The sequence below is a fragment of the Crinia signifera genome, chromosome 1 (assembly GCF_055691185.1).
Source record: "Crinia signifera chromosome 1, ASM5569118v1, whole genome shotgun sequence".
Classification (NCBI taxonomy): domain Eukaryota; kingdom Metazoa; phylum Chordata; class Amphibia; order Anura; family Myobatrachidae; genus Crinia; species Crinia signifera.
This window is the reverse complement of record NC_139217.1, coordinates 46,666,652-46,679,593: the sequence shown is the minus strand read 5'-3', so window position 1 is coordinate 46,679,593 and position 12,942 is coordinate 46,666,652. Positions and strand designations below refer to the sequence as shown.

General features: G+C 44.5%; 1 protein-coding gene across 1 annotated transcript; it reads left to right on the top strand.

Annotated features, from left to right (window-relative positions):
- Nucleotides 1-788: 788 nt before the first annotated feature.
- Nucleotides 789-11,933, top strand: SPON2 (spondin 2). The gene is made up of 6 exons (XM_083155940.1): nt 789-925; nt 2,347-2,569; nt 4,718-4,941; nt 7,109-7,300; nt 9,020-9,194; nt 10,559-11,933. The coding sequence occupies exons 2-6, from the start codon at nt 2,359-2,361 to the stop codon at nt 10,735-10,737; spliced, it is 981 nt and encodes a 326-aa protein (XP_083012066.1). The 5' UTR covers nt 789-925; nt 2,347-2,358; the 3' UTR covers nt 10,738-11,933.
- The last annotated feature ends 1,009 nt before the right edge of the window (nt 11,934-12,942 follow it).

The following is a 12,942-nucleotide window of genomic DNA, read 5'->3' as shown; positions in this document are numbered from 1 at the left end:
GCACCATGCCCGAAGCATGGCGAGCGTAGCGAGTCATGCGAGGGGATGCGGTGCACTGGAAACTGTGTCTATGTCGACTGTGTCGACATTCGGGTAAAAAAAAAAGTGAAAACCCCATGTCGACCTTTTGATTGTCAACCTAACGCTTTTGTCGACCTATTGACCTGTCGACCTAGACCCATGTCGACCTAATGGTGTCGACCTAACATGCTGTAGACCAAACGATCCCAACCCGCAGAGACAAGCAGGTTTTGTTTCAATATTTCCCTTACTCCTGTTACCCAGCTCTGATTCCTGCATATAAAATACACGGTTAACGTCTTTCTTGAATCCATTGTTCTCAGTAAAAGGAGGGAGCGCTCGCCACTGTTACACACACCGAGGGAATGATCTGACTTTATTACAAGTCGTATATTAATCAGACAAAAGAGTGACATCCCCCCCCCCCCCAAGTTCAATGCCTAAATTGCCCCAGAGAGCGTCATTGCTTTAATGTATAAGACATTTCACACCGTGACTTTCAGGAAACATTTCCCAAATGTATCACAAAAAAAAGTCCTGGGGAAAAAGGAGGGGGGGGGGGGGGGGGGGGGGGGGGTGAGCCCTGCAGCCCAGCACTTAGCGAAACCTAATTTGTTTAGTCAGCGTTCTCACATTTATTTTTATTGGAGAAACTTCGACCAACTGGCTCGCAGGAGGTTCCAATAATTCCTCCCCAAAACTAAAAAAAAAAAAAATCCCCTCAGAGTAAATGGATGTTGAATGCTCCATTAAACTGTGAGGTCCAGGTCACAATCATTGTTGGACAAAGAGGACCCTGGTGAAGCATAAATAGCCCGGTTCCTCCTTTCCCCCACACCAGAGGCGATCAGCTGCCAGTGGACGCAGGTGTCCCAGACTGACGGAGCCCTGTCATACAAAACTAGTAAGTAATAGAGCACAATATTCCTATGTCTGCAACCACTGCTACAGAATGAGGGAAGGCATCTGTACTTTATTATACACTGTGCAGGAATCCGGCCTGGGCTGGACATCTGTGGTAAGACAGATTCAAACTAGGGAGATTCACAGTAAGCTGCTTAGCGTAAACGTAAAATAATAATGTTCATGTTTGACCATGTTTTCTTTGCTTAACGTACAGAATTATTAAACATATTGGATAAAATCTTATTGTATAGATCTATTTTAAATAATAATATCAACCGTCTAAACACAAAGTGCATTTATGTCTCATATACTGTTTGTCTATATAATATGGTTTTGTATCCCGAAGAAGAGGAGTACGACCCAAAACATTGAGCACAGTACAGGTTGAGTGTCCCTTATCCAAAATGCTCGGGACCAGGAGAATTTTGGATAACGGATTATTCCTTATTTCGGAATATTTTAATATTTCAATGATGTATTTCGAAATATCTTGCATTTATGTTGTATAAGCACATCAAACACATGAAATACACGCAAATATATTTTATTTGTGCATGGAACAAGGTTTTAAAATAATGAAGCAAAATTTGTGTACTATCTCATATATTGAATTTGAATGCCAAGCAATAATTTTCTTGCACATATATATAGTGCCAGTTACATGTCCCCAGTAGTGCCATTTACATATCATGTCCACAGTAGTGCTTCTAAAGATGTCCCCAGTAGTGCTGTTACATATCATGTCCTCAGTAGTGCTGTTATAGATGTCCCCAGCAGTGCCAGTTACATATCATGTCCTCAGTAGTGCTGTTATAGATGTCCCCAGTAGTGCCTGTTACATATCATGTCCTCAGTAGTGCTGTTGTAGATGTCCCCAGTAGTGCCTGTTACATATCATGTCCTCAGTAGTGCTGTTATAGATTTCCTCAGTAGGTTTTTAGCAAAAAAAAAAAAAAAAATTCCCACTTTCTGGAATGTATGGTTTTCTGAATAATTCGGATAACGGATATTCAGATGTAATACCGTTTTTTATTTCAACACTGAAAAATCTCCAAGTGCCACCTTTTATTGTGTTGCTGCCTTCTAAGGAAGGCACCGGAGCAAGGTACCCCAAGGGGGATTATTCTGAGTGCCGGATCCTGTTTTGGATTATGTTATTATTGTTATTTTATTATTCAAACTAGTGCTGGTATTTTATATTAGTTTTACAGGTTTTCTATGTTTTTTATACATTTCTCTTTCTGTAAGCAGACGCCGGAATGTGAGTATAAAATAGGATTTTGCTGATTGATGGCAATCGGGATGAATGTAAAGTGATCTTGGTTTTTGCTGTGCAGTTTTGGAGCAAAAAAGAGAATTGTGACATTTTTTTAAAATGTATTTTCGTTATTCCTTTTTTGTGTATGTTTTTCTTTGCAGAGAGTGGAAAACATGGCGCTGCTGTGCGGATCCTACAAAGCCTTCCTGGCTGTGTTATCGATTATGGTGGGCTATTCCGGCTGCTTGCCGTTGAGCGAGGATATGTGCACCGCGGAGGAGATTGCTAAGTATAGCATAGCCTTCACTGGTAAATGGAGCCAGTCTTCCTTCCCCAAGCAGTATCCGTTGTACAGGCCCCCGGCTCAGTGGTCATCGCTGTTGGGTAAGTGATCTCTACATGCTGAGGGAACGCACTACGTATTGTAGTCAGAGATCAGACTGACTCCAATAAATCCTATCTTGATACATACTGTAAAGCAGGGAAGAGTAATTAATAAGGGAATGCCATTTCTCCTCACTTTCCAAAGAACGGTATGACCCCTTTCTAGGGGGAGATGTATCACAGCTTCCAACGGTCATTTTTCAAACACAAAGGTCTATGTATTAAGCATTGGGGAGAGAGATAAAATACCAGTCAATCCGCTGATATATGCCATTTTATCGGTTGTGTTTGACAAATGACAGTTAGGAGCCGGTTGGTTGGTACTTTATCCCTCTTCAAAGTTTAGTACATCGTCCCATCTGTCTGTGAAATGAAAGGCGCTATTTCCCCCGGTGTAAATAGTGGACGAGACTGAATACCCCCTTAGTACATTCCTTCCAATCTGGAGCAACCAAACTATTTTTGTGTAATTTTTTTACTTAGTTCCACAAGTGGTAAGGAACAGAAGATCACACGGGTCACACAAGTCCATCAATATCAACCTTTTTTTCCAAACCAGTAACAGACATGAGAACTACCCTCTTTACTTTGATACTAAGGGGTAAAATTAAATAGATTGAAGCTCTATTGCCCATCGCAACCAATCAGATTCTATTTATGCTTTTAGTACCTTCTAGAACAGGCATGACCAAACTATGGCCCTCCAGCTGTTGTAAAACTACCCATCATGCCTTGCACAGTTTTTCTATTAGGGAATGTTTAAACTAGGGCAAGGCATGCTGGGATGTGTAGTTTCACAACAGCTGGAGGGCCATAGTTTGGACATGCCTGTTCTAGAAGATAATAGATAGAATACAGTATGATTGGTTGCTGTTGGCAACATCCCATCTTCAAAAGAACTGCCATTTTAGTGAATGTACCCCCAGGAGTCAGGATATTCTGAATCATGTTCAGCCACTATCCGCCACACGATTGGCTTATTGATAAACTCACATCTCCAACAGCCAATCATATGGCTATGAAGGGCCGAACCCATTACAACTGCTCCAATCCTGGTCTGTGTAATACCTCTCCCCAGTCTTTCAATGGCCAATCACTCTGTGCAACACAATCACAAACCTTATTCAGGTGCAGAACTGATCTTTCTGGTATCTCAGGAGTCAGACAGATGATCAGGGTGTAAATCATGGTGGGGGAGATGTATCAAAACCAACCAATCACCTTCTGTCATTTTTCAAACACAGCCTGAACAATGACAGCTAGCAGCTATTTGGTTGGTACTTAGGGCCTGATTGATTCCTGTTCTCTAGGCTGCGTATACTCGCAGCCTATTAAACAGGTCAGTGACGCTCGCTGAACGCCTGCCTATAGAAACGCAGGTCACTAAAACAGTGGCAATATTAAAGTAATAATTATGATTTCTGTGTAATGGCCAGTGGCGGCTCCAGAGGTCAGACGGCAGCATAGTTTAAAATTCAAATGGGAGAGCCAAACCAACTGCCAGCGATTCAGTTTGGAATGACAGTTGGTGGCAGTGGGTGTGACTCCTCTATTTGAATTTTGAAATGTGCTGCAGTCCCACCCCTGGAACCACCACTTGTAATGATCCTTACCCAAGGGACTGTGACAAAAGTGCTGAATGTACAAGCCGGACAGTCCATATATCTATATTTATAAACAAAGAGTATGGGCTATTTCACACACTCCGGCTCCTGCCGGGCGGGAAAATCCAGCACGGCCAAAAGCCGTGCCGAGCACAGTAGTTATTAATGGACACGATTGTGTCCATTCACACAGGACTGCCACGGCCCAGCCGCCCGGTTGCAGCCGGATCCCACCACTGGAAGGGATGGCTGCCGGGCTGTGGCCATCCCTACCATTGTAAACTGCTGTGTGCGGCACGGCTTCCTGCCTGTGCGGGGTTTCGCTGCCCGGCAGGAGCCGGAGCGTGTGAAATAGCCCTAACTCCATTTGTTGACTCGGCTTATTGGCTAATCTGAACTTCTTTGCACCGAAAGAGTTAAATATTTTCGCTGCCCGGCTATTGTCTCCCGCACGTCTGGATGAGGTTTGTTAGCATTTTACAAACAGCCCAGCTTGAGAAAAGCCAGCCGCACATTATGACAGTCCATTTATCTCATCCACCAGGAGTGAGTCATAGCTCTGACTACCACATGTGGAAAAGGAATAACTATGCCAGCAATGGCGTGCGGGACTTTGCAGAGAAAGGAGAGGCCTGGGCGCTGATGAAGGAGATAGAGGCCGCCGGACAGAGAATCCAGAGTGTACATGGCATATTCTCAGCCCCGTCCATCGCCAGCGGCACAGGGCAGACCTCTACAGAGCTGGAGGCACATTCCAGGCACCCTTATGTAAGTATTGGGGATCGGGGGATATGTTCTAGTTACATGTGCAGCTAATGAAGATTAGGAGAGAAAGCTTGGAAAGAGAGAGATAAAGTCGAGAACAACCATCTTGTGCCTGCCAGGCTACTGCTGTTTTGAGCGACTTTCAGCTCAAAGTCGCCCAGTGTGTATGGGCCTTTAGGTATACTTGCCAACTTTTGAGCTGCCAGGAGAGGGCAAAAAATTCTATAGACGCACTGTAAGTACAATCACACTGGTAGAGAGCATTGTGAGCATAGGTCATGACCCCATCTGCTGGACCAGTGCCCCAAATTTTTGCCATGTGCGTGTGACCCCATTTTGGAGTTTCATATGTTGGGTGGTATGGCATAATGAGACAACAATCCCCATGGGGGTACTTACAGGTGCACTGGGGGGTTTATTTATTTACTAAGATGGGAGTGGTAACAGAAAATGGGATGTTGCCCATAGCAACCAATCAGAATCTACGTCTTATTTATTTAATACCTTCTAGAAGATTATAGATAGAATCTGATTGGTTGCCCATAGCATCATCCCATCTTTAATATAACTTCCAGCTTAGTAATTAAATTCATGGGAGTGTTTCCATGCCGACAGCTGGACCTAGTACAACCTAATACACGAGTAGTCAGTGGCGTAACTTCAAATGTTGCACCCCCCAGCCAAAAAGTCTCTGGCACCTCCCCCTCTCCCCCCCCCCCCCACACACACATACATTAATTCTAACAATTTTTAACCTGCATGCTTGTTACCAAGGGTTTTTTGCTCATTGCTGAGGGTTACAGGCTCATTACCAGGGGTTACATGCTCCTTGCAATACTCAGGCCACGGAGGAAGGAAGGCAGTACACGGGCGGCTCCAACTGTACCTGCCCGCCACAAGGAAGGGCTCAATTTGGCTACGGCTATACACAGAGCCTATTGGCTGCTGAGTATAGTTTTAACTAATGGGAGCGCTACCTTGTGGCATGAGCCTCATGACGCGGGCTGTCAGTGCTGTGGGCGGGAGCTGGGCTGTGAGCTGTCGGCTGTAGGATTACCACCTTTGTGTTGAGAGATTCCTGGACAGTGAACCACCCCTAACACCCACCAACAGCCCACTCATGTGTTTTTTTAACCTTTGCTTCAATCCCATACTTGCCACTTACATGTTACGTCACACACCGTAATGCTGATTACACATTATGCCTCACACCGTGATGCCCATTGCATATTATGCAACACATTGTGATGCCCATTACACCTTATACCACACACCTTGATGCCCATTACACATTATGCAACACACCATGATGCCCATTACATATTATACCACTCAGTATTGGCTATTACATTTTATGCCACATAAGTGCCGCTTACCTACATGTTACTTGCTAGGGTTTTTTTTGATCAATGCCAGGGACTTCATGCTCAATGTCATGGGAGATTACATGCTCGTTGCCATAGGGGAGTGAAGTAATGAGCAGGGTAGAATTTGCACAGAAGCTCCTGTGCTATAACTAATAAAGCAGCTGGGCAACCATAGCCCAGTTGTATCAGAGAAGGTCCTCGCCAGGACACTGGAAAGATAGCCCGGCGATGGACCTGGCTGATCATCGGCTATTTCAAATCTCGCACCAGCTCTCGGTCCGGCAGACATCAGGAGTCACCACTGCCATTCCTGATTGGCTGCTGGGCTCACGTGGCGGCACAAGATTTAAATTAGCCAACGAGCAGGAGCAAGGTCTGCGGCTATGTCACCAGTGTCCCGGCCGTCTCTCGCCGGAGCATCTCATCCTACCTTACGGGTAGGAGCAGGACTGTCAGCGCTGTGGATGGGAGCCCATGCCTCCCCTTTCACTGCGCTGGTCACTCCTGCATGGCAGCTTGGTTATTTTCAGCTGTACCCCACAGACCCCGCCAGCGCTGGCTCCTCCAAGCAACGGCGGGGTCTGCCACACCATAGTTACGCCACTTGGTGGGTCAGAAGTACTATTGTAGTATTCCTGTCCCTGTATTTGTCCCGCTTCCTTTGGACCAGAAAGGTGTCCTTGTGGGCCTCATTCTTCCTTTACTCCCTACAATGTATCAGTGGCTCAGCCATTACTGCTCTCTGAATAAGGATTTGGGGAATGTATTCACAACCTGTCATTCTTCCTGTTCCCCGCAATCAGGTGTCATTCATGGTGAGGATTGTGCCCAGTCCTGACTGGTTTGTGGGAATCGACGCTCTCAATCTCTGCGATGGGAAAGTGTGGAAAAAGTCTGTGACGCTGGATCTCCATCCATACGATGCTGGAACCGACAGCGGATTCACGTTCTCTTCTCCCAACTATGCCACCATCCCGCAGGACACGGTTACATCGGTAGGTGCTACGGCCCACTCCCCCCATGGAGCGACAGAAGAAAGGGGGCAGGGCAGGGGGTGGGCCATGGGGGTCAACAGTAGTTAGGTCAACAGTATCTAGGTCTGTCCCCAAAATGTCAACATACACACGATCAACATGGGAAAAAAGTTGACACATGAAATGGTCTACATGGGTTTTTCATGTTGTACCGTACGCATAGTGCATGAGCGAGGTGCAATAGCGGCAGTTGTCGATGGTGGGGGAGTGCGCATAATCGCCCATGTGCGACCATTCAATGATTTTACCTCTGTGCGGCCGGATGTGAGCAGATGTGTAAGCCTATACAACCTCTCGCATGGTAGTGTAGGGATTCGGGGGTGGGCGTGTGCGCAATCAGGGCCGTCTTAACAGCAGTGTGGGGCCCTGGGCAAAGCAATGCACTAAGGCCCTTACCCATTCTCCCCTCCTAGGTGTGGGGGTGCTATCAGCAGCAGCTTTGATGTCCCACGGTTGGCAGGGGGTGCTCTATCTTCCACTCAACATGTAGGACCTGGAGCAGTAACTTCTGCTAATTACTCCTGCACAGGTGGTGGGAGGTAGAACACTAACGTGTGGAAGGGGGCACTGAGCTGAATGAAGGGTCCCTTGTAAATGACTTCCAGGGAGGTAGGGGGTGTTTCATACACAGGGGACGGTTGGATAATGGAATAGGCTTAATATCCGTAATTTTCCGGTGGAAGGGCAGCTTGTTTGACTGCAGATATCGCCATTATCTGGAAATAGATTTCTTAGCCTTCAATAGTATAAAAACCTAGAGTCCCAACTTTCAGGAGGTGCTGGGGACTAGGGGATCAGAGATCAGGAGCCAGAGCAATCCATTGACAAAAATATAAAACTGTACATCAGACGTTTGGAGCTGGAGCAGGGACCGGCTGCTCGAAGGCTGATATCTCTGGTTCTTGGCATGATAGAGACAAGCTGCTAGTGTCGTCAGAAAGGGGAGAGTCCCAGCTTTTGGAATATACTCTCAGTCAGAAACAACCTGACAAATATGACTGGGAATTGCAATTAACAGGTCGGATGTGGACTGCTGCTTTGAAGTTGGATATCTCTAGTTCCCCAGGGCCAATTTTCTAAATTATGGTATCCCTGGAAAAAGGGGATCCTCAGCTATCAGTAAAGGGCCCTTATATACCTGGGGCCCCTGGGCAAGTGCCCATTAAGTCCATATGAAAAGACGGCCCTGTGCGCAATCGGTGTGGTGGTGTTTTCTGCTCGCTAGGCAGTGAATATATACGCAGCTTAGCGAGCAGATCTGAATTACCCCCTTAGTACATCTGCCCCGTAAATCTCTCCCCAACCTTTAAAAAATATTGCCTTATTCTCTATAATTTAAATAACGCCATTTTGGCTGACAGTGCATGCTGAGACTTGTAGTTCCACAACAGCAGAGTCGCAGTCTAAGTTATGTCTTTTTTTCTGTGTATTTTGCCATATTTTTTGCTGCACATTTTTAAAAGAATTAAAAAAAAAACATTATGACGGCAAAGGAATAGGCAAATCTGCAGAAAGCGTATTATCCTGCGCAGAATAATAGATATATGTATATTTACACAGGCGTTCCAGCAGCCTCACAATCAGCAAAGCCAACAAAAGCACCAAATAACCTATTAAAAGTTCCCCTTGAAGTTCAGGAAATAAAATTGCGAATGTTGAAATATTTCTCTCTCCCGACAGATTACATCTTCCCTGCCAAACCATCCGGCAAACTCATTCTTCTATCCCAGGCTAAAGAGCCTTCCGCCCATTGCAAAAGTGACATTTAAGAGACTGAAAGGCAAGATAACATCGTTTCTTGATATAGCATCAAACGTGACTACTACCGGGAATGAGATAGAGGAGAACGTCTCAGGTAAGCTGCGGCCCTCTCCGTCCAGATCGGAGTTATCCTAAGCAGAAGTCTTTGAACATTAAATACAGTTATTAATATATTCGGCTCTGGGTTACACTTCTGCGCCATCACATGATGCTTAGAAAATGTTCCAATAAAAGTCAATCTACAGTAACATAAAATATGTCCTTAATATGTTGTGCTTGGTACAGGGGGGACATCTGAGATAGATATAGAAACTTAAGAGCTGCGATCTGCGCCCACTTTCCTTTCTGACATTTTTCAGGCATACAGACTTGGCAGTACCGGTTATATAATATAATAATGACGACCTCCCAACCACTAGACCACATGGGAAACCGGGGGTCACAGCGTCATTAAGGAGATGGGGCTGCTCCTCCCCTGCAGTATTTTTAAGTTATCAGTTACACCTCAATTTGCGGAACACCAAACAAAAATTAAAAATGACCAAGGTACATCATCAGACCCATTGGCCCCCACAGGAAAAAAAACAAACATTGGCCCCCATATGAAAAAACAATCACACGTCCTCACAGGTAATAAAAATAAAATACATTGGTCCTCACATGATAACAACAGACCAGTAAATAACAGTTGAACTGGTGAAGGTGGCAGTAAACTAGTGTGGACATCTCTATCTCTGGTGGCACACTTGAGAACAGCTCAAGGCGCACAAGTGTGCCACAACCCAGTGATTGAAAAACACTGCTTTATGTTGAGGGATAGCATTGCAAAAATGTCCCTTGTGCAGCTGTGTGGCAGAGCAGGCTCGGTGCTGTGTATCCTGGTTCTCCTAGCACCTCCTAGTGGCAGCATAGAGGATGTTCCCAACAACTTGTGCCTGATGGAGAGTTGGCAGGACATTGGGGAGTAATTGCACCAATACTGGGTCAGGGGCTTTGGTTCTTTTTGCAAAATAATTTTGACTTTCAAAATGTTTTGATGCAAAAAACGGCAGCGGATTTGACAATCCACAACCGTTTCTGACACACCAGATCCGACTTTTTTTTTAAAGTCGGATCTGTTTTGTCGGAATCTGCCCTCAATGCTGTCGGAAACGGCTGCATTGAATAGGTGGAAGCCGCTGTTTCCCCTGTCGTAAATAGCGGCCAGGTTTGAATACCGCCCCATAGTATCAATGAAGTCTTAGATGTCATGTTAGAGGCTGTGTTTTGAAAAATGACTGTTAGAAGCTGATTGATTGGTACTTTTTCTCCAAGCTCCTTGGTGAGTGCATTGCTCTACATGGCGGTAGATCTTATAAACCCTAACATTGTGGTGTGCTGTGTTCTTGTCATCACGGTAGAAATCAGTAATGAGCGGGATGACTAATGTTCAAGGCTTATATATCATCTGTCTTTCAGAAACGCCTCTGGACTGTGAAGTCTCCACGTGGTCCCCCTGGGGTCTCTGTAAAGGCAGCTGCGGATCCACGGGACTGAAAAACAGGACTAGATACATTCGCCTGAAACCGGCCAACAACGGGACAGCTTGCCCGTCGCTGAGCGAAGAGAAGCAATGTGAACCAGAAAACTGTGTATAGGAAATAATGATTGGATGATAAATTATTTTAGAAGCAGAATCAAAGCATTCATTGTACATAAATCCAGAGACTATATAAATTCATTAACTGATGACCATGTATAGTAATTCACCAGGCTAGAATATAAATAAGCGCCCGTAGGCAGTACGTCGACAGTGTCCAGTGAGAACATTAGAAAAACTATGTGGAAATCTGAAGAGGTTCATTTACATATTACTTGTCATTCTGAATTTGCAACAAAAATATTCCACCATTTACTAGCAGATGAGTTTGGTTTACAGAGGAGTTTGCTAGATTTGCTAATTCCTATAGCACCCTCTTGTGGCCAGATATGGAATTAAACCTCTGTCATCAAATGGAAATACCCCTATTTAATTATATGCTGTATATATTCGCTCAAATATTGAAAACGTTTTGCCAACATGTTGGGATTAAAGACAGATTTTAATTTGGTTTCCGAAATGCTTTTTGTTTGTCTTTTATGATTACTTGAAGTGTTAAGAGAATAATAAATAGAAGGTCTGTAGGATTTATTAACATGGAAGTACATTAGCACTGTGGTTCATACAGCGTGATTTTATTTTCCCTGCGTGATTTCGGCACCATGGCTGTCATTTAAATCTAGCATCAATTTAGCCAAAATCCCAGCAGGAGCAGAAAGCGGCAGCTTAATAAACACGCACAGCAATTGGTAGCAAAAATGTGACAAGTACTGTGGGTCCACCACACTACACATTACACACTGCTATACCTCAGCCATACTTGCCTACTTTTGAAAACTAGTTTCAGGGAGATTATAGTTGGTAGCAGAATTTTGTACAGCGACCCATTGAGGAGGCGTGTCATGCTCCACTTTAAGGGTGTGTCTAGTTCCATATATGGAGAGATTGTGAAAAGAGATTGTGAACGTGGCACCTAGAAGCGTGGGTGTGTACTGCTACATCTGAGAGGAATCTTTTAAAATGACTTATATACAAATGTAGATGAGCCCCAAAGCAGTTAGTAAGAGATACTATACTTGGTAAAGTGCTGGGAAATGTTGCTGATGATTCAATGTAAATGTATCTGTCTCTCATTCCTTTTTCCCCCAAAAATGTAACAGTGTAATGTGGGCTAGGTGAAATGAGGGAGATTGCTAGACTAATGAGGGAGAGAGGGAGATTGCTGCTATTTCAGGGAGTCTCCTGCAGAATGCAGGGGGGGAGGTAACTATGATGTAACAGTGTAATGTGGGCTAGGTGACATGAGGGAGATTGCTAGACTAATGAGGGAGAGAGGGAGATTGCTGCTATTTCAGGGAGTCTCCTGCAGAATGCAGGAGGGTAGGCAACTATGACCTCAGCAGAGTCTTTGTCTAACGCTGCCCATGATCACTCATAAATCATGAAAAATGGCCAAATAGCATGTGTTTGACATCCGATCTGATGCATGTTCCCGCGCACATCAGGTTGGAGACGGAGATCGGATGTGCTGTACATAAGATACATTGAAATTGCAGCCGTCAGGTGCCCATCGCGGCAACTTTTTTGCGCCTGGGATATATTGGATCTGATTTCTGCAACAATTGTTTACTTGGTGGAGAGGAGGCCAATTGTCATATGTGTCTCTAGGGGTCACCCTAGGAACAAATGATCCTGTTTGTTACCACCGCTATAAGTATGAGAGCACCATAAAGCGGCAGGTATACTGGTATTAGTTATATGCATTCTACAAACTTCACTGTTCAGTGTGACTTTTTATCTGTATTAGGACAGCAAATCGTGTATGTATACGTCCTCCGTGGTAACAAACAGGATCATTTGTTCCTAGGGTGACCCCTAGAGACACATATGACAATTGGCCTCCTCTCCACCACAATGTTGCAGAATAAATTGTTGCTAATATAAACTCTACAAGATTAATTAGTAGATACATCACTCTGCCTTTAGTTGATTTTTGGGAGATACTCTGTGACAATATTCTCTCTGTACGTATATAAATTGTCAGATTGATACTAGCTGCCACTAAATCTCCTCTTTGGAATTTATAGAGGAGGGACTGTATCAGACCTTAACCCACGGAGACTAACCAACGTATACTGTCTCTCTTTCATGTCATTTATGTATGTGTGTCCAAGTTCAGTTACATGTCTGTCTAGTCCAATTTTTTAAGGTATTTGATTAAAAGCTATATTTTAATAAACTCACTCAAAAGAGGAGAACTGCG

What these genes read in the sequence shown, in the direction of transcription:
- SPON2 (XM_083155940.1), top strand. Translation starts at nt 2,359, where the DNA reads ATGGCGCTGCTGTGCGGATCCTACAAAGCCTTCCTGGCTGTGTTATCG. An exon ending in CGCAGGACACGGTTACATCG is followed by an intron (nt 7,301 to 9,019) that starts GTAGGTGCTACG and finishes CTCTCCCGACAG; the next exon opens with ATTACATCTTCCCTGCCAAA. An exon ending in GATAGAGGAGAACGTCTCAG is followed by an intron (nt 9,195 to 10,558) that starts GTAAGCTGCGGC and finishes TCTGTCTTTCAG; the next exon opens with AAACGCCTCTGGACTGTGAA.